Source organism: Oncorhynchus masou, chromosome 5, assembly GCF_036934945.1.
Source record: "Oncorhynchus masou masou isolate Uvic2021 chromosome 5, UVic_Omas_1.1, whole genome shotgun sequence".
Lineage (NCBI taxonomy): Eukaryota > Metazoa > Chordata > Actinopteri > Salmoniformes > Salmonidae > Oncorhynchus > Oncorhynchus masou.
Window position 1 is genome coordinate 58488429 of NC_088216.1, and position 25289 is coordinate 58513717.

At 42.6% G+C, this 25289-nt stretch overlaps 1 protein-coding gene and 1 long non-coding RNA gene across 3 annotated transcripts; both read left to right on the forward strand.

The window, feature by feature from the left end:
- The first annotated feature begins 203 nt into the window (after positions 1-203).
- LOC135539956 (MAP kinase-activated protein kinase 2-like) lies at positions 204-8907 on the forward strand. 2 transcript variants are annotated; one of them, XM_064966231.1, is made up of 11 exons: positions 204-427; positions 706-1155; positions 4884-5023; positions 5361-5425; positions 5540-5619; positions 5814-6012; positions 6177-6252; positions 6565-6689; positions 6894-6979; positions 7059-7139; positions 8325-8907. In XM_064966231.1, exons 2-11 carry the CDS (start codon positions 880-882, stop codon positions 8532-8534), a joined length of 1338 nt encoding a protein of 445 aa, XP_064822303.1. In that variant the 5' UTR covers positions 204-427; positions 706-879; the 3' UTR covers positions 8535-8907. The 2 variants fall into 2 exon arrangements, with proteins under 2 accessions (XP_064822303.1, XP_064822304.1); XM_064966232.1 differs by having other exon boundaries at positions 206-1155; positions 5814-5940.
- Positions 8908-13698: 4791 nt separating this feature from the next.
- On the forward strand, positions 13699-17915 carry LOC135539957 (uncharacterized). Its single transcript, XR_010455692.1, has 5 exons — positions 13699-14028; positions 16441-16526; positions 16745-17334; positions 17470-17595; positions 17769-17915. It is a non-coding gene; the product is annotated as an uncharacterized LOC135539957 (long non-coding RNA).
- The last annotated feature ends 7374 nt before the right edge of the window (positions 17916-25289 follow it).

The following is a 25289-nucleotide window of genomic DNA, read 5'->3' on the forward strand; positions in this document are numbered from 1 at the left end:
TTCCAGGCTGTGTCACAACTGGCTGTGATTGGGAGTCCCAAGGGGTGGTGCACAATTGGCACAGCGTCAATAGAATGTGTTCTTAACTGACTTGCCTAGTTAAAATGGGCAATGAATTTATGTTTGTGCCCAGTGGGATGCCCTACTGGCCGCTGCTCTTTGCGTGTGGCGGCTCCCTTAAGAGTTGAGGGCCGTGTGAATAAACTTGAGCCGTGCTGCGCTGACGTAAGGGGAGTTGAAGAGTTTTGTGTAGCCCCAGATAAGGGCACAGGAGAGGAAAATAACGGAGAGGAAAATAACGGAAATAATAATAACTTAGAGGATGGGGAACTGGACCGAGGACTGTTATCTTTAAAAAAAATTGGCCGCTGATTTTACAGGAAATGTAATGCGCATTTTGGTCAATTCCTACTAAACTGGACATCAGGTACAAATGCATTTACTGTTGCACATTTAACGTTACCTGTGTTCCATTTATTTTAATACAAACTCAAATTTAGCATAATAGATTGTTAACTATACCCCAAATTAGAATGTTCTTTTAGAGTGAAGTTCAAAATGGTTCATATAACTAACTATTCTAGATATGCAATGCAAAAACGTCTTATTCGGTCAATGTGCCAATATTATTATAGGGTAGCTATTCCTCGAAAGAAATAAGCCTATTGTGGAATAATTCGCCTATTTTTGCTTCATAATTGAAAGTAAAATCGAGAAAGGAATCTGAAAAATTGCCATTTCGTCTCGGAGCTGGGGAGAGAAAGGGAACGTGAGGCTGCTGCTGGACATTGGACGGGGAGGGGACACCACTGCATCTCTCTCTCTCTGTCTGTTTCCGTGGAGAGCAGGGGGGGGGGATTGAACCGCAAGAAACACATCATGCAACACAATGGTAACGGAGAAGAGAGGCAGTCAGCCAACCAATCCGAGCCTCAGCTCCAGGGGACGCCGAGTGGAAGCATTCTACACATCCCAGGCTGGGACACCCTTAGCGACCCCACACTCTTCCAACTGCCTGCCCAGTCAAAACTGGAGTTCAAACGCAACGCAGTCACAGAGGACTACAAAATAACAACTCAAGTACTGGGACTGGGTATCAGTGGGAAGGTGATGGAATGCTACTGCAAGAAGACAGGGGAGAAGTGTGCCCTCAAGGTAGTGTGTGTGTGTGTGTGATCCATTTCACTTGCTTTGTTAATGTAAACATATGTTTCACATGCCAATAAAGCACCTTGAATTTAATTTGAGCAAGAGAGCGAGAGAGACCATCAGTCACCAGACCCAAGTGGCACCAAGTATTTGAGGTCTTGCTTGCTTTATTTTCTTATCCTCTGATGTAAATTAAAGGGAACTTGAGGATGTATTTACAATAGTGACAATAAGAGGGAGAATAGTCATCAATTATTCACTACTCCTCCATCTTAGACAGTCGCTTCCTAGACAGATCTCTCATCCTTCTTTGCGGTTTGATACCAGGGGCGACAGGTAGCCTAGCAGTTAAGAGCATTGGGATAGTAACCAAAAGGTTGCTGGATCAAATAAGCTGCCGTTCTGCCCATGAGCAAAGCAGTTAACCAACCCCCCCTACAACAGCTGCTCCCTGGGAACCGATGACATGGATGTTGATTAATGCAGCCCCTCGCACATTTTGGCATTCAGTTGTGCAGCTCACTTTCCCCAATGGGATCACTCCTTTATTTGGAATTACTTAATTTGTCTGATGTGGGGTGGGGTGGGGTGTTGTATGAAGGAGGACATATATCCACATTATAATGCTAAAAACTGATTGACATATTGACATATTTTGGCATGGTTACAGTATACAGCATGCATCTGGTGTGCAGAAGTTACAGAGGTTGTCACTTACTGTCACATTCTGTCCCACTTTTTCCCTCTGCTACATTTACTGTATCAACAAACAAGAGGATATAGAGAGTCAGAGAGAGAGTGTGTTTCTTTGACTGGTGCCTGTTCCTCTTGTAAAGAGGTCCACTTAAGCACTAATAACAGCAATAGATAACTGTCTCTCTGTGAGCCGGGTTGGGAGAGGAGCCACCAGTGGTAACAGTGCAGCGCTTTAAGCTAACTCGACTACTCCTGTCCAGACAGACAGTGGATGAGTCTGGGAAGAAACAGTGATGTACTGTGTGGGACCGTGTCTTACGCAGAGTGTAGGTTGTTAGTGCCAGTAGTCATTGTCATGTTGTATGGACAATGACATGCTCTGTCTGGACTGATTCTATGTTCCATCTAGAGAGGATCTACTCTGGTGTGCAGGCTTTTGTTCCAACCAAGCTCTCACATACCTGATTCAACTAAAATCTGGTGTGTGTTCGTGCTGGGCTGGAACAAAAGCCTGCACAGAATGCAACCCACCTGGACCAGATGTTCCCCATCCCTTTCCTTAAGTTATGCCTTGGCATGTGCTCTAAGTTCTATCTATCCTTTCTGGACATAGGAGGATCTGTGGTCACCCACTGGGTCATTTTAATGAAATGACGTTGAACCAATGCGGAATAGACATTGAATTGACATCTGTGCCCAGTGGGGAATGTTTTTCTTCTGTTCTTTGAAGTTCAACCACTGGAATAGTGAGCAACTTGGAAACAGTGCTTGGTCAACAGGTTATGCAAGTTCAAAACCTGAATAATGGGTTACCAGAAATGTTCTTGAGAAAACAATAACAGAAAGCCTATGGATATGTTTTCAATGGAACAGTCTCAACCTCCAAAATAGGTCCCTATTCTTTTTGTCCAGGTAGACTAAAGATAGATCAATGAAATGTGTTGAGTATGATCAGTTGTACTGGCACAAGTGTATACATTCTTTCATAAGTATGCTCTTCAAGTATTTGTGGACAATGTTTTCAGCAGAGTATTAGGTTACTCCTCTATAAACAGTTTAATCTCAACCTGCCCTCTCCTCGCTGTCCCACCATGCACTGCATCCTGTCACAGACAGAAGATAAGCTAGTTTATCTGGCTGTGGTGTCTGGGGATCCCTCCCACCCTTACATCCAATCACATTGCAAGGTTGTTGTTACTGGTACACTTTGAAGGCAGATTTTGAATGCACTAATAAAAGGCAGCATTCATTTTAAAAGCTCTAGAGGGAATCGTCCTGACAAGCAAATTAATATGAATGAAGGGTCCAGATTTTATTTGTAATGATAGATTCACTTACGTGAGAATATGAAGAGACTCTGTGTGTGTATGAGAGAGAGAGAGAAAGTATCAAAGAGAGGTGAGAGAGAGATGTGGGCTGTTTTTATATCCTTGATCAATTCCTCCAAGACCTGTGAGTGGTTATAGACAACATAGACACATGCACTCAAAAACACACTCACACAGGATATACAGTACCAGTCAAAACATTTGGACACACCTACTTATTCCAGGGTTTCTTTATTTTTTAAACTATTTTCTACATTATAGAATAATAGTGAAGATATAAAAATTATGAAATAACACATATGGAATCATGTAGTAACCAAAAAAGTGTTAAGCAAATCAACATTTATTTTATTTTTGAGATTCTTCAAAGTAGCCACCCTCTGCCTTAATGACAGCTTGGCATTCTCTCAACCAGCTTCATGAGCAATGCTTTTCCATCAGTCTTGAAGGAGTTCCCAAATATGCTGAGAACTTGTTGACTGCTTTTCCTTTACACTGCAGTCCAACTCATCCCAAACCATCTCAATTGGGTTGAGGTTGGGGGATTGTGGAGGCCAGGTCATCTAATGCAGTACTCCATCACTCTCCTTCTTGGTCAACTAGTCCTTACACAGCCTGGGAGGAGTGTTGGGTCATTGTCCTGTTGAGAAACAAATGATAGTCCCACTAAGCGCAAACCAGATGGGATGGCGTATCGCTGCAGAATACTGTGGTAGCCATGCTGGTTAAGTGTGCCTTGAATTCTGAATAAATCACTGACAGTGCCACCAGCAAAGCACCCCCACACCATCACTCCTCCTCCTCCATGCTTCACGGTGGGTACCACACGTGGAGATCATCCGTTCAGATCACCTACTCTGTGTCCTCACAAAGACAAGGCTGTTGGAACCAAAAATCTCAAATTTGGACTCATCAGACCAAATGACAGATTTCCACCGGTCCAATGTCCATTGCTCGTGTTTCTTGTCCCAAGCAAGTCTCTTCTTATTGGTGTCCTTTAGTAGTGGTTTCTTTGTAGCAATTAGACCATGAAGGCCTGATTCACGCAGTCTCCTCTGAACAGTTGTCTGTAACTTGAACTCTGAAGCATTTAGTTGGGCTGCAATCTGAGGCTGGCAACTCTAATGACCTTATCCTCTGCAGCAAAGGTAAATCTGGGTCTTCCTTTCCTCTGGCAGTCCTCATGAGACCCAGTTTCATCATAGCGCTTGATGGTTTTTGTAACTGCACTTGAAGAAACTTTAAACGTTTTTGAAATGTTCCGTATTCACTGGCCTTCATGTCTTAAGGTAATGATGGACTGTTGTTTCTCTTTGCTTATTTTAGCTGTTCTTGACATAATATAGACTTGGTCTTTACCAAATAGCTATCTTCTGTATACCAACCCTACCTTGTCATAGCAAGATATTTTGTTTAACACTTTTTTGGATACTACATGATTCCATATATGTTATTTCATAGTTTTGACATCTTCACTATTATTCTATAATGTAGAAAATATTTAAAAATTAAGAAAAACCCTGGAATGAGTAGGTGTGTCCAAAATTTTGACTGATACTGTACATGTTGCATAGATGCATACGTTCCACTACAGATGCATGCTGCATCCATCATCATACCTAGTCATAGTAAATGTGCTTCCTAAACATGCCCATTGTTCTCTCTCTTCGTCTCTGTCTCTATACCCACCCTTCTTCTCTATGGGGGCAGATTCTGTATGATTGTCCTAAGGCGCGGCGGGAGGTAGAGCTGCATTGGAGAGTGTCGGGGGGCCCATACATCGTTCACATCCTCAGCCTTTATGAGAACATGCACCAGGGGAAGAAATGCCTGCTTATCATCATGGAGTGGTGAGGACCATAGAGACTACATAGACCAGAATGCATTTGTGTAATGAATCCTCTTAGATGTTCTAGCATGTCAGACTTTAAAACCGTAACTAATGAGAAGGGCCAGGAATTTTTCCTGGTTAGGTCACGTGGTCAGGAAAAACTCCTGGCCAAATGAAAGTTTACATAAACATCAAATATGTCCCAGTTCTCTTTCTTGGTCATTATGCTTAGAATTAGTTGATTGGGTAATTGCCTGGTAATTACTAAGGGACAATGCTGTTCTTGTTTAATTGATGGCTTTGTTCTCTTGTTGAGAAGCTCTGATCTGTCTCTCTTGTTGTTGTTCCTGGCTCAGTATGGAAGGAGGGGAGCTGTTCAGTCACATTCAGGCCAGAGGGGACCAGGCGTTCACAGAGAGAGGTGAGTTATGATGGGGAACTGTGTTGTATTATTTACAGTGCTCAATTATTTACAGTGACCCTATAGCTGTGCGCATTTTGTTAATCAGATTCATATGTCATGGCTTTTAATCAGAGGCTGCGGAGATCATGAGGGACATAGGCACGGCCATCGAGTACCTCCACCACATGGACATAGCTCACAGAGATGTCAAGGTGGGACTCTACTCCTAGACACACATCATTTGATTGTTTACATCATTTGATTGTTCACCTGACACTCGCTGACAGGCATGTATTTACCGCTGGTGGTTTTAGTGATGTACTTATTGCTTTCTTTTTTACACCTCCCTCCCTCCACACACACACACACACACACACACACACACACACAAACACACACGCAACAGCCTGAAAATCTGCTGTACACCACCAAGGAGACTAATTGCGTTCTGAAACTAACTGACTTTGGCTTTGCCAAGGAGACCACCCTCCACAACTCCCTCCAGACACCCTGTTACACCCCCTACTATGTTGGTGAGTGTTGGGTCTGTTACACCCCCTACTATGTTGGTGAGTGTTGGGTCTGTTACACCCCCTACTATGTTGGTGAGTGTTGGGTCTGTTACACCAGTAGTTGTGTAGTATACTATCCGGATGTGAATGGTGTGTAGGCTATAAAGGATTATGGTTGACTTTTACCCATCATATTGTCCCTGTCTGTCTGCCTGACTGGTTGTCTCTTGGTCTCTGTCTCAATGTCTGTCTATCAGCCCCTGAGGTGCTTGGTCCAGAGAAGTATGACAAGTCGTGTGACATGTGGTCTCTGGGCGTGATCATGTACATCCTGTGAGTACCTAGTGTGTCTGTGTGCTATAAGTGTGTCAGTGAGTGTGTCTGTGTGTGTGTTGAGAATCAAGTCACAGGCCTCTCATTCATTCACTCCCCCTACTGTTCCCCCCTGGGCCTCATTTACACCCTCATTTCTCTCTACTACCTCTCTTTTAACACTAAGCTTCTCATGGTCCACTTGCTTTCCCCCTCTCCTTCTCTCCCTCCTTATATATAGTATGAATGACTGTTCAATGAGTGTCCAGTTGGAGTGCATACAGAAGCTGTAGTTGCTCTATTCTCATGTTGAAGAGTGTGCTGTGTCCCCAGGCTGTGTGGGTTCCCTCCGTTCTACTCTAACACTGGCCAGGCCATCTCTCCAGGGATGAAGCAGAGGATCAGGATGGGCCAGTACAAGTTCCCCAACCCTGAGTGGGCGGAAGTATCTGAGGAAGGTCAGACTAGAGACAGAAAACTGGGGGGGTCTATAGTAGAGGGAGATGCTTCACTGCAAGACAAACTATGATCTGCTAGGTTCCAAATATTTGACAGATTTTTCTACGGTTGTGACTTGTAGGTCCTTTGATAAGCATCTTGACTAGTTACCTGATCATGTTTTATTTACTATGCTTGTTGACCTATGACATTTACCTCTGTAGCCAAACAGCTGATCAACCAGCTGCTGAAGACAGACCCTAACGAGAGGATGACCATCGGGCACTTCATGAACCACCCTTGGATCAATGTGAGTATTACTACTGCATGTCTGAGTGCTGTGGATAATATGACTCTCATTTACACGGTGTGTGTATTGACATTTACAGCAGTCGATGGTGGTCCCTCCGACTCCTCTGCACACGTCCCGTGTTCTGACAGAGGACAGAGAACTGTGGGACGATGTCAAGGTGAGACTAGAGAACTGTAAAATACAGACACTGTGGTAATAAGAAACACTGCATATCAATGGGCCAATTTAATCTAAAACTAAGAAGCCATTAGGGGGTGGTAAACACTATATTTACAATGTCTCGCAAACAAGGTCACCTATTGGTAGATGGGTAAAAAAAACTAACAATGAATATCCCTTCAACCATGGTGAATTTATTAAACTTTGGATGGTGTATCAATACACCCAGTCACTACAAAGAGAGGCATCCTTCCTAACTCAGTTGCCAGAGAGTCAGGCAGAGTTTTATGGCTGTGATAGAAAACTTAGGATGGATCAACAACATTGTAGTTACTCCACAATACTAACCTAAATGACAGAGTAAAAAGAAAGCCTGTACAAATATTCCAAAACATGCATCCGGTTTGGAATAAGGCACGAAAGTAAAACTGCAACAAATGTGACAAAGAAATTAACTTTATGTTCTGAATACAACGTTTTATGTTTGGAGCAAATCCAACACAACACATCACTGATTACCACTCTTCATATTTTCAAGCATGAGGTTGACTGCATCATGGTATGGGTATGCTTGTCATCGGCAAAGGACTAGGGAGTTTTTTTAGGATAAAAATAAATTAAAAACGGAGCAAAGCACAGGCTAAATCCTAGAGGAAAACCTGGGTCAGTCTGCTGGGAGACAAATTCATCTTACAACAGGACAATAACCTAAAACACAAGGCCAAATATACACTGGAGTTGCTTATCAAGACGACATTGAATGTTCCTGAGTGGCCTAGTTACAGTGGATTTAAATCGGCTTGAAAATGGCTGTCGAGCAATGATCAACAACCAACTAAACAGAGCTTGAAGAATTTTTAAATGAATGTGCAAATATTGTACAATCCAGGTGTTCAAACCTCTTAAAGCTGTAATCGTTGCCAAAGGTGATTCTAACATGTATTGACTCAGGGATGTGAATACTTATGTACAGTAAATGAGATATTTCTGTATTTAAATTTTCAATAAATTTGCAAAGATTTCTAAAACCATGTTTTCACTTTGTCATTATCTGGTAGTGTATGTGGAAGGGTGAAAAAAATATTTAATCAATTTTGAATTCAGGCTGTAACACAAAATGTGGAATAAGTCAAAGGGTATGAATGCTTTCTGAACACACTGTATGTGTACTGTCTGCCTACAGGAAGAGATGACCAGTGCCCTGGCCACCATGCGTGTAGACTATGACCAGGTGAAGATCAAAGACCTGGACACGTCCAACAACCCGCTGCTCAATAAGAGACGCAATAGACCTGGTGCTGGGCAGGCTGAGGGAGGAGGTGGAGGAGGGGGAGGTGGTGGGGGAGGAGGGGGTGAAGGAGTAGTCGGAGCAATGGTTTGTAACAGCCAGTGAGAGTTTGAGGGAAGGGAGAGGGAGGAGGTGTTATATTAAGGACATTATTTGGACCAATATTCACCAGGGCCCGGATCACGAGTTGTTTCGGGAATTAATCAGATCTTGTGGTCAGGAAAACTATTCTCGTTATTGGTCAAAATAAGTGTTTAATTGGACCACACCAAGATTGAGATGGCAGCAATTTGCCCTCTGTTGGCAGTAATCAGAAAGATAAGGCTCTTCTCTGTCCTTTACTTGTTCTGTCACCAGCACGTACGAGTTTCCAGCTCAGTTAATCAGACTGATCTATAATATAATTGCTTTTGTTTTGTAGATGTCATGTTTATTTACTGCTATTATTTTCATAAAATAAATGTTTGTTTCTAAGGAAGTTTGTATTACTTTGTTGTTTGGGTCTGAATGTGTCATGTATGAAGATGTGGTCTCACATGGAGTACAGTACCTTCCCTTAGGACATCCTCATGCACATTTCTGTTTGTGTATGCATGACTGTTTAAGTGACTGCTGCGTGTGAGAGAGAAAAACTGTTGTATTTTGTAGTTTATTTGAAATTACCAACTTCAAATATTTGAAGGAGTCGAATATAGAGAATCAATTAAAAGGTAACTATTTCCTTTGATATTCAAACACAGGTCTCAGGAAAAACAAATATTTGAATGCAAGTTAAAAAAATTAAAAAACACATTTATTTGATGAAGAACCAAAAACTAGAAGTTAGTTTAGTCTAAATATAATTAGCACATGGTTTGGAGGGCTTTCAGATAGGAATCTTAATAGCCTAGAATGAAATACTTCAAGATTTAAGTTTTTTTTTAACATGATGAACATTAACATTTATCAATCAAAAGAATGAAAGTAATACAAATATCAAGCTAAAACAGACTTTGTTAAACATTTAGTTTCCAGAATTGTTTTACATCATGCATTACATCACTCTTTACATCGCCGTCATAGCCTATGGTTCTTTAACGATCATTTTAGGTCTTGGTTAATCATTTAAGATGGCAATTGCATTTGATGAACATCAGGGTCTCAAATGTTGTCAGTCATTGAGCAACAGTGAGGCCTGAACATTCTTCCAGCGATCTAACTAATTGATTAGATTAGTTTAAAATGTATGTTATTTATCTTTGTGTAGCATAAGATTAAACAATGTACATGCACAAACATAGCTATTAAAACAATTATAAAAATAAACCTGCAAGACAGCATGCTGGGAAATATGATGGGCATTGTTTTGGTTCAAAGGGATGTGTATGAGTTTCAGGCCCCTGTATTAGGGAAAACTAGGCCCTCAAAATAAGGCCTTATGAAATACGTATGGTATTATCCTAAATAAAAGTGATGTTACGTTTGATACTGGAGCTCTGAAGCATGTTATTGCTAAGCAGCTTACTTCAAAGCAGTGTACCGATTCATGTATCAGAAGTATGTAAACAATGACGGCCAAAGCTTTGTTTGATCACATGCTTTTTCAAACCATGTATTGCAAAATCACACTAAATCACCGTAGTGCCGGTGCTTTCTTAGATTCCAAGCTGCTTTCATACATGACCTCCACTGTACACTGTAATTACAAACCTAGTTAGGATTTTGTAGCAAATGTTTCATTAGGTCGAGTAGGGAACATTCAGGGACGTGAGGGCATGGAAGACATAAAAGACACTATTTGTTTTGAAACCACACTTTTTTCACCGTTGAAATAATTTATTTAGTATTGAATAAGTTTGTCTTAAGCAACCTAAATAAATCCATAGAGTATGTTTTTGAAAAAAATAGTAAACTTGAAGGCAAACATGTGAACCTGGTATTCCAATTGATTGAGGGCTACTTACAGCCAACGACTTACTGCTGCGGCAGTAAAAAATAAAATATATACACAGTTGAAGTCGGAAGTTTACATACACCTTAACCAAACACATTTAAACTCAGTATCACAATTCCTGACATTTAATCCTAGTAAAAATTCTCTGTTTTAGGTCAGTTAGGATCACCACTTAATTTTAAGAATGTGAAATGTCAGAATAATAGTAGAGAATCATTTATTTCAGCTTGTATTTCTTTCATCACATTCCCAGTGGGTCAGAAGTTTACATACACTCATTTTGTATTTGGTAGCATTGCCTTTAAATTGTTTAACTTGAGTCAAATGTTTTGGGTAGCCTTCCACCAGCTTCCCACAATAAGTTGGGTGAATTTTGGTCCATTCCTTCTGACAGAGCTGGTGTAACCGAGTCAGGTTTGTAGGCCTCTTTGCTCACACACACTTTTTCAGTTCTGCCCACAAATTTTCTATGGGATTGAGGTCAGGGCTTTGTGATGGCTACTCCAATATCTTGACTTTGTTGTCCTTAAGCCATTCTGCCACAACTTTGGAAGTATGCTTGGGGTCATTGTCCATTTGGAAAACCCATTTGCGTCCAAGCTTTAACTTCCTGACGGATGTCTTGATATGTTGCTTCAATATATCCACATAATTTTCCTACCCCATGATACCATCTATTTTGTGAAGTGCACCAGCCCCTCCTGCAGCAAAGCACCCCCACTACATGATGCTGCCAGTCCCGTGCTTCATGGTTGGGATGGTGTTCTTAAGCTTGCAAGCCTCCCCCTTTTTCCTCCAAACATAATGGTCATTATGGCCAAACTGTTCTATTTTTGTTTCATCAGACTAGAGGACATTTCTCCAAAAAGTATGATCTTTGTCCCCATGTGCAGTTGCAAACCATAGTCTGGCTTTATGGCGGTTTTGGAGCAGTGGCTTCTTCCTTGCTAAGCGGCCTTTCAAGTTATGTCAATATAGGACTAGTTTTTCCTGTGGCTATAGATACTTTTGTACCGGTTTCCTCCAGCATCATCACAAGGTCCTTCGCTGTTGTTCTGGGATTGAGTTGCACTTTTCCGAAGTACGTTCATTTCTAGGAGACAGAAAAAGTCTCCTTCCTGAGTGGTATGACGGCTGCGTGGTCCCATGGTGTTTATACTTGCGTACTATAGTTTGTACAGATGAAAGTGGTTCCTTCAGGCATTTGTAATGGCATTTATGCAACGATAGTCCGTACATAAGCGGGACGTACCGTCAGGCTTAGGAAGGAGAATACACAGGGAACTCCAAGAGCTGTTACTGGGTTTTGCCATTTCATTCTGTAATTAATAAGCTACCTCACTTTTCATTACATCCCTTTTCTTAGCGTTAACCCGGTACGGTTGCTGATGTATACGAACAGTGTTCCCCACATCCACGTCATGTTCCAAGATGGACGTGTGACTTGGAACGTCCTGAAACTCATTGAGAACTATTTATTAATAGGATAAGATCAATAGTTTGAGCATTATCCAAATGTTCCATTTGAGAGGGTAACTTTTTCAGCATCTCAATTAAATAAGCGTTCACACTGCTGTAACGTAACATTTGGCATAACTCCAACCCGTTCTCCTTATCCTCCTCTAGGTCCCAGCCAGGCTTCAGCGCCACCGCAGCCACACTGGATATGGCATATAATATGCTTTCAGCATGTTAACATGACACACACTTGAAGATCGCCTACGATCCGGGGTCTTTATAACATAATTGGTGTCACAGAGTTTCTTTTCCACAAGATATGGCCCAGAAAAACGTGCCAAAGGGCCTCCCGGGTGGCGCAGTGGTCTAGGGTACTGCATCTCTGTGCCACCAGAGACTCTGGGTTCGCGCCCAGGCTCTGTTGCAGCCGGCTGCGATCGGTAGGTCCGTGGGGCGATGCACTATTGGCATAGAATCATCTGGGTTAGGGAGGGTTTGGCCGGTAGGGATATCCTTGTCTCATCACACACTAGCAACTCCTGTGGCGGGTCGGGCGCAGTGCACGCTTACCAGGTCGCCAGGTGCACTGTGTTTCCGCCGACACATTTTTGCGGCTGGCTTCCGGGTTGGATGCGCGGCTGTGTTAAGCAGTGCGGCTTGGTTGGGCTGTGTTTCGGAGGACGCATGGCTTTCAACCTTCGTCTCTCCCGAGCCGTACGGGAGTTGTAGCGATGAGACAAGATAGTAACTACTAACAATTGGATACCATGAAATTGTGGAGAAAAGGGGGTATAATAATAAAATTAAAATAAAAAAAACGTTCCGACAGATGGGAACCAAAACCAAAACTTGATCCCCTTGTGCAAAAGAATGGCCAACAGCCTCTTTGTCATGTAATTTCATGCGTTTGAGACGAAGAGAGAGACTTTTGTGCCAACGCACATGCAGCGCTCAGTCTCTCCCGCATCTTTTCTGACATAATCCAACACATTTTTAGGGGCGTACTGGGTGTAGGAGATAGTTTTGAAGGAGCATATCCTTTTAGCAGACCCCATGGGGTGTGTTCAAACACAAGGTCAACAGGGCTTAAGCCTAATGACTCTTGTATTGTTTCCCTGATAGCAAATAAGACAAAGGGCACCAATCGGGATCCATGCAATACTTGCGTAGTGTCACCTTAAGCATCTGATGCCAGCGTTCAAGGGCGCCTTGACTCTCCGGATGATTCGGACTGGAGACCTGATGGGAAATACACAGTCAAACACATTTGAGAACATTTTTGACATAAAATTTTGTTCCCTCATCAGTTTGGATTACTTTAGGGAGTCCAAACATAGAGAAGATTTTCACTAGTGCCTTCACCACAGTCTTAGCCGTTATAGTATGGAGAGGAATAGCCTCTGGGTATCGAGTAGCACTGCACATTGTTAGTTAGAACTGGTTACCTGACCTAGTTTTCGGCAACAGACCTACACAATCAATTATCATTCATTCAAATGGTTCCCCCCCATCCGGCAGAGCAGCGCACAAGAAACTGTTTGAGTCGCTTTCCCAGTGAGTTGACATACATGACATGTTTTACAAAATTGGACAATGTCAGACTTCAAACCTGGCCAGAAAAAAAATGATGAAGGACTCAGTCATAAGTCTTCGTGATCCCCAAATGTCTGGATCACGCCTGGTCATGGACGAGTGACAGCCCCTGCTGTCAGAACCGTGTTGGAACAACCAATTGAACCACTTCACTCCAGTTACTAACTCTTATGATCTGCCCATTTACGCATCAAAACTCCCGTTTCCATAAAGTAGGCAGTCTCCCTAGTTTTAGCTTCCTCAGTGGATATTACCGAAGCTAAAACACTTGCAAAAAACCGTCAGCCTTGCAGAAGGAATACTCGATGCATTGTCTGCTACCTCAACATTCTCAAAAATGGAACTACACAATTCCACCACATCTCCCAGCTTGCGAGAGTGTGCCCTCGTTAACACAAGCAGGAAAAACATGGGGAAATGCTTGAACCAATTTATCATCTGCAGTTTTGATTTCTGGGTTATCTACTACTTCTAACACAGGAGTGACGTTACCACCAGTGATATTGTTCCCTAGTAGCAATGGGACTCCTTTTACAGGCAGTGTTGACACTACACCAACATGGAAACGTCCTGATACCAAGTCTGACACTAAGTGGACCCAGTGTAATGGTACAGGTATGTTTTTTTGTCTCTATACCCTGTAATATGACATGCGAGCCACAATAGGTTTCAGGGGACCGGGTAAAAGCGTCAGTAATGATTACTGACCGCACAGTCCTGGTGTCTTGTGTAAGATTTGATCTGCTTGTTCTCCAGTTAAGGAAACAACCAGCAGGTATAAAACAGAGCATAGATAGGATCCGGTCTCCCAAATGCTGAATCAGAAACTCGGTCCAACGGACGAGCCAAAGACGGTACTAAACCCACGCTTTTTAACTTAGGGGATGGTGACAGGGATTGTTCCGGTTTATTTTGCAAAACTGGGCAGTCCGCAATCACGTGACCCTTTTGGTGACATCATGCGAAGGCTAGGGTCGTTGTAGAAGAAAGAAAAAACAACAACCCGAACGAGGCACTGAAGATGTTAGGCTTTCAAAATGAGGCACACCAGCGTACTCATCTGCCAACACTGCTGCCTGGGCCAATGTCGCCACTTTCTGTTCATGTCAATGAACTACTACTCTCAGGCAGGTTGCTTTTAAAATCCTCCATCATCAACTTCCGAATATCAAAGGTGTTAGCGTAACGGGCCGAACACCAGCGATTGAACAGACTTTTTGTCCCTAGCAAACTCAACAAAAGTACGGTGAGATGGTTTGTGGTTCCTGAAGCTCTGCATTTAAGCTTCAAGCACCAACTCATAAGCCCGCAACACGGTTGTTTTAACTATATCGTACTGTAAACTTGTCTTCCGGGGAGAAAGCGGCTATTACTTCCTGTGCTTTTCCAGACAATTTACATTGCAACAGGAGCGGCCAAACCTTGAGTGGCCAATGCAGCGCAGCGGCCACATGCTCAAACGCAGAGAAATAGGAATCAACTTCCGAAATGGAAGGACTAATGCAATATTTTTACTCACTTCAAAGTAGGCTTGATGATGGGTAGGTTGTGGAGTTGTCGGATCCTCACCTCCTTGTCGGCTTATATAGCCATTTTCCTCATTTCTAAATCAAACTCCAGCTGGATAAACACGCTCTTTATATTTTAGCTCCATTTCCAAACAGGCCAGCACCACCTTTAGCCTAGCGGTCCCATCTGAACAACCCGAAGCAGAAGATAAAGGGTTGAATTGGGGCAATGTAGAGGGGGTACGAGCAACCCCTTCCTCCGTCTTGGCATCGGAAGGTCTCTCCGCCTCCCTCATATTTCAACAAGAAAATTCCTTTTCTCACTAAACCCTCCCTGACGAGCACCAACAGCTCAGCCTTTAGGGCTTCCTCAGGGACGAAGAGTCCATAATGGTCAGCTATGGCGCAAAGGTCTACTTTACGAAACCCCACCAACCGATCAACTGAGGGAGCTTCAATAAAATGGGAGATGGTTGAGGCAGTCATGGTACACGTCAGCCTAGTGAACACATGTAAATTAAGTCACCCAAACCTCAGTCTCCAATCACAGAGATCAGAGCAGCGGGGTCCTGTGGATTTAATAATCCCGGGATGAGCCCCCCATTATGTTACGTACACCCCCTGGGCGGAGGGAACGCAACACCCTGCTACAACTCAACTGAAAAAGGTATGTGATCGTAGGTGCAGGGGAAGGACAACAGACAGAAAAAAATTACCATTTACAGTGAATGTATTATTCCTAACACAGAAATGTGGGGAAAAGGGGCTGGACAGAACCAAAGAAAATAAAGTAAAAGTTAAATAGTCCCCTCTCCTACCTACCCACTACTTACCTAATCTTTTAGAACCTCCAGGTGAGCTAACCAAAATACAGGGGGTGGTCCGCCCAGGTCTTGCCTAGTGTGCAGACAGTAAATACTACAGCTTATGTATGCCCGCAGGGTTCTTGTCTAAACCCTCCAAAGGTGCATTCCCCTTCCCCCCCAGGAACAAATAAAACAGAATAATTACTAACTGAAAGTGAACAATTTCAATAATAAAAACACTAAGCCCTATTGGCATACACATACAGGAGTAGCAGCTACAAAATACTTCAACAAAACTTTCACGGACTAACAACCAACACAGGACATCAAAGAAGCTCTCTCCTCCTGACCAAGGAACACTGGCTTTTATCCAGCTGTAGAAGGAGTTGGTAATTGAAGACAGTTGTTTCCCCTGACGAGAGGGAGGGTTCAGAGCGCCAATCATCAATGGGGCCGACCAATCAGCTGCTTGAAGAATACAAGATTCCATTTCCTGAAATACACACACACATACATACAAACCCACAACAACACAGAAACTGGGGAACGTAACATAGTTTTCTTATGTCTTACCAGTCACCATGAGCTTGCATGTTCCTTAAAAAACAATAGGCTTTGTTGTAAAGGGTGTGGATGTTTTTCTTTTGTAAATTACTGATGACTCATTTTAACCACACTTAATTCTCTAATCTCTTCCTCCTTTAATATAACAGAGAGCTGTGTTGCTATGGGAACGGGAACTGTATGTTCCATTTTGTTACTCTGCATCTGCCCCTACTGCCACACCTTCCCTGCAAATGTAAGTGACATGCTCCAAGTTCTCCCCTTATCAAACACAATCCTATAATCCTGTTTCAACCCTGATGGTCAAAGCAACAAAAACTGTTTATGGAACAGCTTTTAGGGGCATATTAACCATTCCGCTTTTAAAAAGGCTTTGGCCAATAGCATGGCTCTGAAAACATCTTTGTTCTGGTCCTTGATGGCCTCCCACACTGGCTGTGTGTGTTTGTGCAGGACTGCCAGGTGAGCCTGAACTTTGCAGCTGAGGCAGAGAGGTTCTGTGCAGCCTTGGAGAGACAGATCCAACAAGCCCCAGATTTGGAAAGCAACACACACGTCACATCACATTTACAATATAATTAGTTCTCTCAGCTTCAGGCAGGCCAGTCCTCTTCTCTTTCTCCCCTCGTCTCCAATTCCCCGATCTCGCTGTCTCACGTCACTCTCTCATTTTCTCCCCATAACACTTTATTTTACTCTTTATCTCTTGCTGTCTCTCTCCCTCTCTTTTTCAAACAGAGCTAGTGGGCAGACTCAGCTGAACCGTACTGACAGTGTAAACTCTGCCTCAGGCTGTTTGTGTGAACAGGAACAGAGCAGATCTGGGATCAGCACTCCATCTCCAGATGTGTCAGAACGAGAAATATATAGGCCAACATCAGCACACTGGAGCTCAGACAGACCCAGATAATTCACTATTAGATACATTTTATGATGCTGCATTAGAATGGAAGAAAATATAAATGGCTGTCTGACTGATTTATACTTGTCTCTTATCCAGACAGTAGTTCCAGGTGGGAGTGGGCCCAGAGCAAGGCCTCAGTGTGAGTACAGCACCACTATTATTTTAACACAACCATTAACATTATGATACTGCATTATGATCACATTTATATCTCTGTTATATCACAGTTATCAATGTTATTGTATTGTAACATCCTCATCTGTGTGGAGTCTAGTGAGCTGGACCCTGCTCTGAGGAAGCTGCTCAGGAAGGCGGGGATAAACGAGGAGGATATGAAGGACAGACACACCCTCCTCCTAGAGGGGCACACCCTGAGATGATCAGAAAGAGCTTTTGATCAGTGAGAGAATATGACTGTGGCATGTCAATTACAGTTGTAGCCAATTTCCAATACATGGTGAATTTGATGTGTGGTTAGTACAATGGTGTCTGTGTGCACGTATGATAGGTGGGCTCATCTTCTGCTGTAGTCTGAACTGATCTGTATCTCTCTCTATTTCATCTCATCCACAGTCTGTGACGCAGTGGTGACCTGTCATTCAGGGCGGAGCCCCACCTGTTAAGCTTTTTGTTGCCTGTTTTTCGTGTTATTTTGGCATTAATACATGTCACACATGTTCGCAAACAATGTAAAATAATCATTGAGTTAATAAAGCTACAAACAAACTTGGTCTCTTTTTTGCTTTCTTGAGTAAAGCAGCTCCAAAATACAAGTGTTTCAGCCTGGCTCTGTGCTTTCTGTGATGGTGGGGCAACCAGCGGAACATTTGGAGCTTAGGGGTTGGTAAAGTTGGGGCGGCAGGGTAGTCTAGTGGTTAGAGCGTTGGACTGGTAACCGAAAGGTTGCAAGTTCAAATCCCCGAGCTGACAAGGTACAAATCTTTCGTTCTGCCCCTGAACAGGCAGTTAACCCACTGTTCCTAGGCCATCATTGAAAATAAGAATTTGTTCTTAACTGACTTGCCTAGTAAAATAAAGGTTAAAAAAAAAGGTTCTCTAGTTGCACCGTGATTGGCTCACTCACAGGGACACGTCACTGCAAAAATCTAGGAGTGGAGCTCAAATTCAAGCCCCTTGGTGCTGCTATAGAGTTACATTAGAAGTGCCCATCCAAGAAGGCTCAAGGTCATTGGCCACAGATAAAATGACGTCAAATCACATCCACAGTAGCTTTGATTGGACTGATCATGTCAACATCATACTTTCAAAATCTAAGCTAGCAGTCATCATCATGAATCAAGTCAACAATATACTGCACAATTATTTTCAATCCGTGCCCCATGAAGAAAAATTATAGGTAAAACGTATCGGTGCTCTTCGGCCATTGGACATAAACCTTACACTAGTCGGAAATCGCAAATTCAACAATGAGGGGTTTGAAAGGAATCAGAGGCTAACTGCAAGCACTGCAAAGCAATCACTAGCCTGCTATTCAGTGGAGTGGGTGTGTGGTCCAAGTCTGGGTTTAAGGGTCTCTTTTCCAAGCTTAAAAGGACAAACATTACAACACTGACCATGCCGTTAATGCAGCATGATGTCTGCTGCGCTCGAATCAACTGGGAACTGAGAAATCTCAGACTTCAGTGAGTTCAAAACAACTGGTTTCTCTGGGAAAAAACTAGCTCAGACTGGGAAAATAAGTTTTGAACGGTCATCCAACTCGGAATTGCAAGTCAGGAACTCAGGCTTCTTTCTAGAGCGCCGACCTGAAGATCACTGACATCATGATTCAACCTTATTTTTTAATGAGTTCCCAGCTATCTCAAAAGCACCATAAATCCAGAGAATGCCAGACTTTGATGACAAAATTTGCAGAGGAAGGACTGCCGCACCACCGTCCAGTTCAAGTGAGCACAGCACAAGGTCCAAAAAATGTTTTGTATGCTGCTGCATAAATTATCTAATATGCCAGGAGATATGTATACTGTAGCTAAGAAAGTAATACTAAGTATGTTGTGTAGTAAGCTTTTAGTAGCCCATGTGCCTCAACCTAATAATTTGGTCCCTTTTCCCTTCATAATTTTGCCTACTGTTCTGACTTGGTGGTGCACATGCAGCCTTTGTAAGAGCTTTCATTGTCTGCTTATATGCTCCCTTTATTAATCCTATGGTTCTGACTTGGTGTACAGGGAGAATACTGTAAGAATGGCCCATGTTCTGAATTCTGTCGCTGTACATTTCAAAAGTGCCGAACAAAGTTAGATTGACTACGTCCGTCCTAGCTCACTCATTAATGTCTTAATTGAAATTACGGATTGCCTCTTATTTTGGGCTCCCGAGTGGCGCAGATGTCTAAGGCACTGCATCTCAGTTCAAGATGTGTCACTACAGTCCCTGGTACGAATCCAGGCTGTATCACATCTGGCAGTGATTGGGAGTCCTATAGGGCGGCGCACAATTTAACCAGTGTTGTCTGGGTTTGGCCGGGGTAGGCACTCATTGTAAATAAGAATTTGTTCTTAAGTCTTGCCTTGTTAAAGGTTAAATAAAATAAATATATAAATACAAATTATCTGCTCGTTGTCACCTTATGCCATACTTTGTACATCTCAATTGTCAGTAGAAACCACATTTGTATGTCTCCCTAGTGGCACAGCGGTCTAAGGCACTGTATTGCTACAGACCCGGGTTCGAACCTGGGCGTATCGCAGCCGGCCACGACTGAGAGACCCATGAGGCGGTGCACAATTGGCCCAGTGTAGTCCAGGTTAGAGGAGGATTTGGCTGGCCGGATGTCCTTATCCCATCGCGCTCTGCTCTAGTGACTCTTGTGGCGGGCTGGGGGCATGCTGACATGGTTGCCAGTTGTATGGTGTTTCCTCCAACACATCCGGGTTAAGCGAGCAGTGTTTCAAGAAGCAGTGGGTTGGCAGGGTCGTGTTTTGGAGGACGCATGGCTCTTTTACGGGAGTTGCAGTGATGGGACAAGACTGTAATTACCAATTGGATATCATGAAATTGGGGAGAAAAAAAGCTGTAAAAAAACACACATTTGTTTAAGCAGGTCAGCTGTTTTTTTTAAATGGCAGTAAATGAGGCTGAATGAACTGATTCGCTGCCAGACAAGGCTCTGCTGATAGCCAGGTGTAGCAGTGGTAAGGTGTTGGGACTCTGCTGTTGGGACAGTTTTATGTAGGCCCTAACAGTTTGTGGGCACCGTTTCTCACCGCTATAGTGCAATTCATATATTGTTTAGTGGTGTGACTTTGCTGGCATGCATCCCCCCCAAAATTGAGGGAGTTTGCCCCACCAAGATTTACATGCTAAAATCGCCACTGGTTTTGTCAGGTCAGTCATGTTCTGCAACTCATCATTATGTCTGTCCTCTCTGCAGAGCTGGATTCTTGCAGTGGGGTGCAGCTGTAGAGATCCCAGCTGAGAGGAGAAATATCTTGCTTTTGTAACAGTATAACTTTAAGCCGTCCCCTCGCCCATACCCGGGCGCGAACCAGGGACCCTCTGCACACATCAACAACAGTCACGCTCGAAGCATCTTTACCCATCGCTCCACAAAAACCGCGGCCCTTGCAGAGCAAGGGGAACTACTACTTCAAGGTCTCAGAGCAAGTGACGTCACTGATTGAAAGCTATTTAGCGCGCACCGCTAACTAAGCTAGCCGTTTCACATTCGTTACACTTTCACAAGCATTCTCTTCTTTTTAATGAATTCTGTTTTTGAAAAAAGTTTGCATCATTATTCATTCTAAGATGTATTGTGGAAGTACTGATATTTTATTGAAGATTGCAATGTACAATTAAGCCCTTTCTAAGAAATTAAATATGTGAAATCCTTTCCATTGAACTATGACTAAAATGTCCTATGAATTGTGTGAATATGTGTGAGAAAAAGAGAGATGTTATGAGTTTATGAACGTTCTCATTCTTGCTGACCTCATCACAACACAAGTGGTGACCCCTGATCTTATTGCCACATAGGCTGTCATCTTTTGATTCATGTGAACCCAACCATATTTAAACAAAAACATGAAATGTGTATTTTCAAAGATTAGTCATTACTGCTAGTGAAAAACTCAATTTATCTAGTGCTCACAAAACCCCGTGCCTGTTGTAACGCATTTGCGCTGTGGGAAATCCTCGCCGTCCTGTTGGACAGGACTTGCATGCCTCTCCAAACGTGACTACATTCATTGCCATCAAGCACCGCGGAGAGACGTACACAACGAAACAACGCTGGCAACGAGCAGCTCTCCTTCAAACCTGGACTATGAGGGGTTCCTGCCGAACACGAGCCACGCAAGACTGGACAGGTAGGGTTTCAACACCGATGGAGTTGTAACATGTTTAATTTCATGATGGATGCGATGAGGGAGTTTCAACGAGGACATACTGCCTAGTGCGTCGGCTAGCTAGCGCGCGGCGGAGGAAGTAAACAAGGTTGTCATGTAGGCTAGGTCTACATACAACAGAACCATATCGACTTTTCAAATAATAATAAAGCGATGTCAACCGATTTTCTTTTTTTAGAAGCAACAGACGAATATTGTCAGCGTTCGCAAAGACCGCTGTTCATCGCATTCTGTCTAACTAGTGACCCGTCAACTGTCAGTGATTATTGGTTGGCTAGTCAACGTTAGTACATGTTGCGTTTTTATTAGTGGAATCGTGGTGATAACAGCTGTTAGTCAAAATGTATCTTGCTAACGTTAGCTAGTCTATTTCATTATTAATTATGCGTTTAAATATTTTGCAATAAATGCTATGTGAGAGGCAATGTTTTGGGAAATTAAATACATTGGGCTATTATTTGATAAAATATGCGCATCACGCAGTGCCCTGAATAAGGAAGTTTCTGATGACTCCACCAACAGTGGAGAAGAGAATCATGCTACATTAAATCTAGCTCCTACTACATCGATTCGCCCAAGTTCAATATTAACGAAACATGGAAATGATGAAACACCTACCTTGTGCCTATGTTGCATGCTTTTCTTTGTTTGCTGAAATCCATATTTTTTTAGTGAACAAATACAACCTCTGAGTGTTTGCTCAGCGCAAAGTGCATGTGCCGATTGAATCTCAACAAGGAAACAGTCAGTGGTTGTATTTGATTAACGTTTATTGAAAAGTATGGATTTTAGCAAAGAAAGCCACACAACTGTAGAGGAGAAACATCGGTACATGGTAGGCGTTTCATTTAAAAAATGTTTTAAAGTATTGACCTTGTCGAACCGATGTGGTTGGAGCTAGATTGCACAAAACTTGGTCTCTGCGCCACTCCGTTTAAAAATATGTATTTATTTATTTATTTATACCTTTTATTTAACTAGGCAAGTCGGTTAAGAACAAATTATTATTTACAAGACGGCCTACCCGGCCAAACCCTAACGACGCTGGGCCAATTGTGCGCCGCCCTGTCCTTCACCATGGAGTGCTTTAGTTTGCTAAGCCCTGAACTGACATCTGCAGGACTGGAGAAGTGGGGTGTGTGAATGTGTACCATAATAGTGTTTATGTAGGGGAGGCTTTACCCTTGGGAACGTATTATCTAATCTAAGTTCTTTAAAATGGTATTTACATCTGGCCTTGTATTTTAAAGCCCAATCCTTGTCATAGAATGCTATGATTCTTAGGCCTATATATTGAACCATGTGTCACCATAAACCTCCTGTGAGATGCAAGCATTTAATTGCTGAGTACTGCACATAGCCTAACCCATTCATAGATGCCTAGACGATAGTATCTTCTGGCAGGGAGAGTTTTGTTAAGAACCCGGTTTTGGAAACAAATGGAATGTATATTTCCAGTCATTGAGAAATAATTTTAAAAAAGGGTTCAATTACTACACCTTTTTAGGGCTAGGGTTCCCACACAGCCATATTCCCATGTTACAGCATTTACTTGCGTAAAACAGAGGCGTAGATACCTGTGCTAATTAGCTATCTGTTTCTCCGAAGAACTGTGTGCAAATAGAAGACGGCCACAAACGTGTTGTTATAAAAATATATTGTCGGCTGCAACTGTAAAACCTCTTAAAACAGTGTACACTAGGTGTGTATTTTGCATTCGTGAAATAATTTTGATATGATATAATTTTGATGTGATAAGGGCTTTATGTTTCTATATCGGTAACGCAATTGAGAATCAATTCACGTTTAGATGGAGTTTTTGGTTGTTTTGGCTGTCAGAGCGAATTGGCCTCTCAACAGAACGCGTACAGTCCTTGGACTATAAGGAGTAACGTTAGGCTCCTTTAGGCTACGTGTATCCCAATAATGGACTGACTTCTGTTCTGTGGGATTCTGAAAGCCTTGGTGAACTGTAGTCTGTCTGTGGCATGAGAGAAAACAGCATTCTTTGTTAATACTTTTACAGCTACAGACTCAGTTTAATTTAGAAGAGCCATATCAGGTCTGTTTCTTCCATATGTGGGACTGTCAGATTTCGCTTCCAGAAGGCTTGGCTGTTTCTCTATGAACAATCAATGTGTTGTCCCATATCAAGGGCGCAGCATGAACATGACCATCCATTTCAGACTGGACACATGCTGTATGTAGGCTGGAGTGTGAGTGCACAAGCTGCTTTTTCACTGAGTGTCCAACAATGGTAAAAAGCATTACAATGTTGGCAGTTGAATAGGTCAACTTTCTTCTGCTGTTGTCTGACTACACATGATACCATTTCTATCTCCATATTTAAACAGCTGATGCTGTATGTTATCCCATGACTCAGTCATTATGACACTGCACTATTATGCAAGACCCCTGTTCTGGCATCAAAACAAGCACTGACCTTCCATTAACCAGATTGGCGCACATTCAACAAATCTGATCTAACAAAGTGGATTTTTGTCAAATCCGCCATGTTTTATGTATTGTAACAGGTGCAGAACGTTGTTGTTTAAGTCTGATTTAGATATAGTTGGCTGTTTTTCACTACATAACATGTAGAAGTTGTCCCTTTTCAAGTTGAGAAGAAGTGACTGCTAAATGCTAACTCCCATAAGTATAAGCTGGTCAGTAATTTTTAACTGTAATGCAGTTTATTGGTAACAATGACATGAACATGTGTTGGGGTTGACATCCATACAAGCATTATACTCAGATTTTTATCTCAACATCGTGTGAAATACACATAAACAATGAAATGTAGGCACATTTTGCTGGGGGGCAACGAGGAGCCTTGGGATCTTTCCCCCGCGGCCCTTTCTCCCATGTGTTTCCATGGCAATTCCATTGTTCTGGTCTAGTTCGACTTGACCTCTTTACCGCATCTATATGGAACCTGAATGCTTCTAATGAGGACATTAGCAGCAGGAGCATCATCATCACCACCCTCTATTCTTCAGAATTGATCCAAGTCAGGCTGGACCACGTGACTGACTTTTTCAACCTCTCCCTGACCATGTCTGGAATGTCTGCATGTTTCAAGCAGACCACCTTAGTCCCTGTGCCCAAGAACCCCAAGGTAACTTGACTAAATTACTATCGCCCCGTAGCACTCACAGCTGCACATAGCAAATTCTCCAGTGTTAAATCAACTCTGACAGTGTTAAATTAAACACTGGGCCACTGTCTATACAGGTCCATGATAATGAGTGTTAAATGATTCGATCACAATTCCCTTTTTTGCCTTTTATTTTTTTTACTGAATCTATGGCATTATTTAGGATGCTTAAAACAGAAGCTTATACTAAATAAAGCTAATTATTTGAACAACAGTGCAGAAAGTGTGGTTTCACATAATTCACCCTCGCGTCCCTGAATGTTCCATAGTTCCACACTCTACCTGCTAAACTACCCATCAGGTAAAACTTCATAGAAATTCCTAACGAGATTTGTAAGTATGGTGTCTAGTAGAGGTCGGTGTTTGAAAGCAGCTTGGAATTGAAGAAAGCATTGGAACCACTGCAAAATCAGTGGGATCTCGCATTTTGTAACACACAGTTTGAAAAGGCATGTGATCAAACAAAGCTTTGGATGTCATTGATGACGTACCTCTGATAAAGTGACACGCATCGGCACACTGCTTCGAAGTTAGCCTCTTAGCGATTTCTGTGCAAGCCTTGGAGCTCCA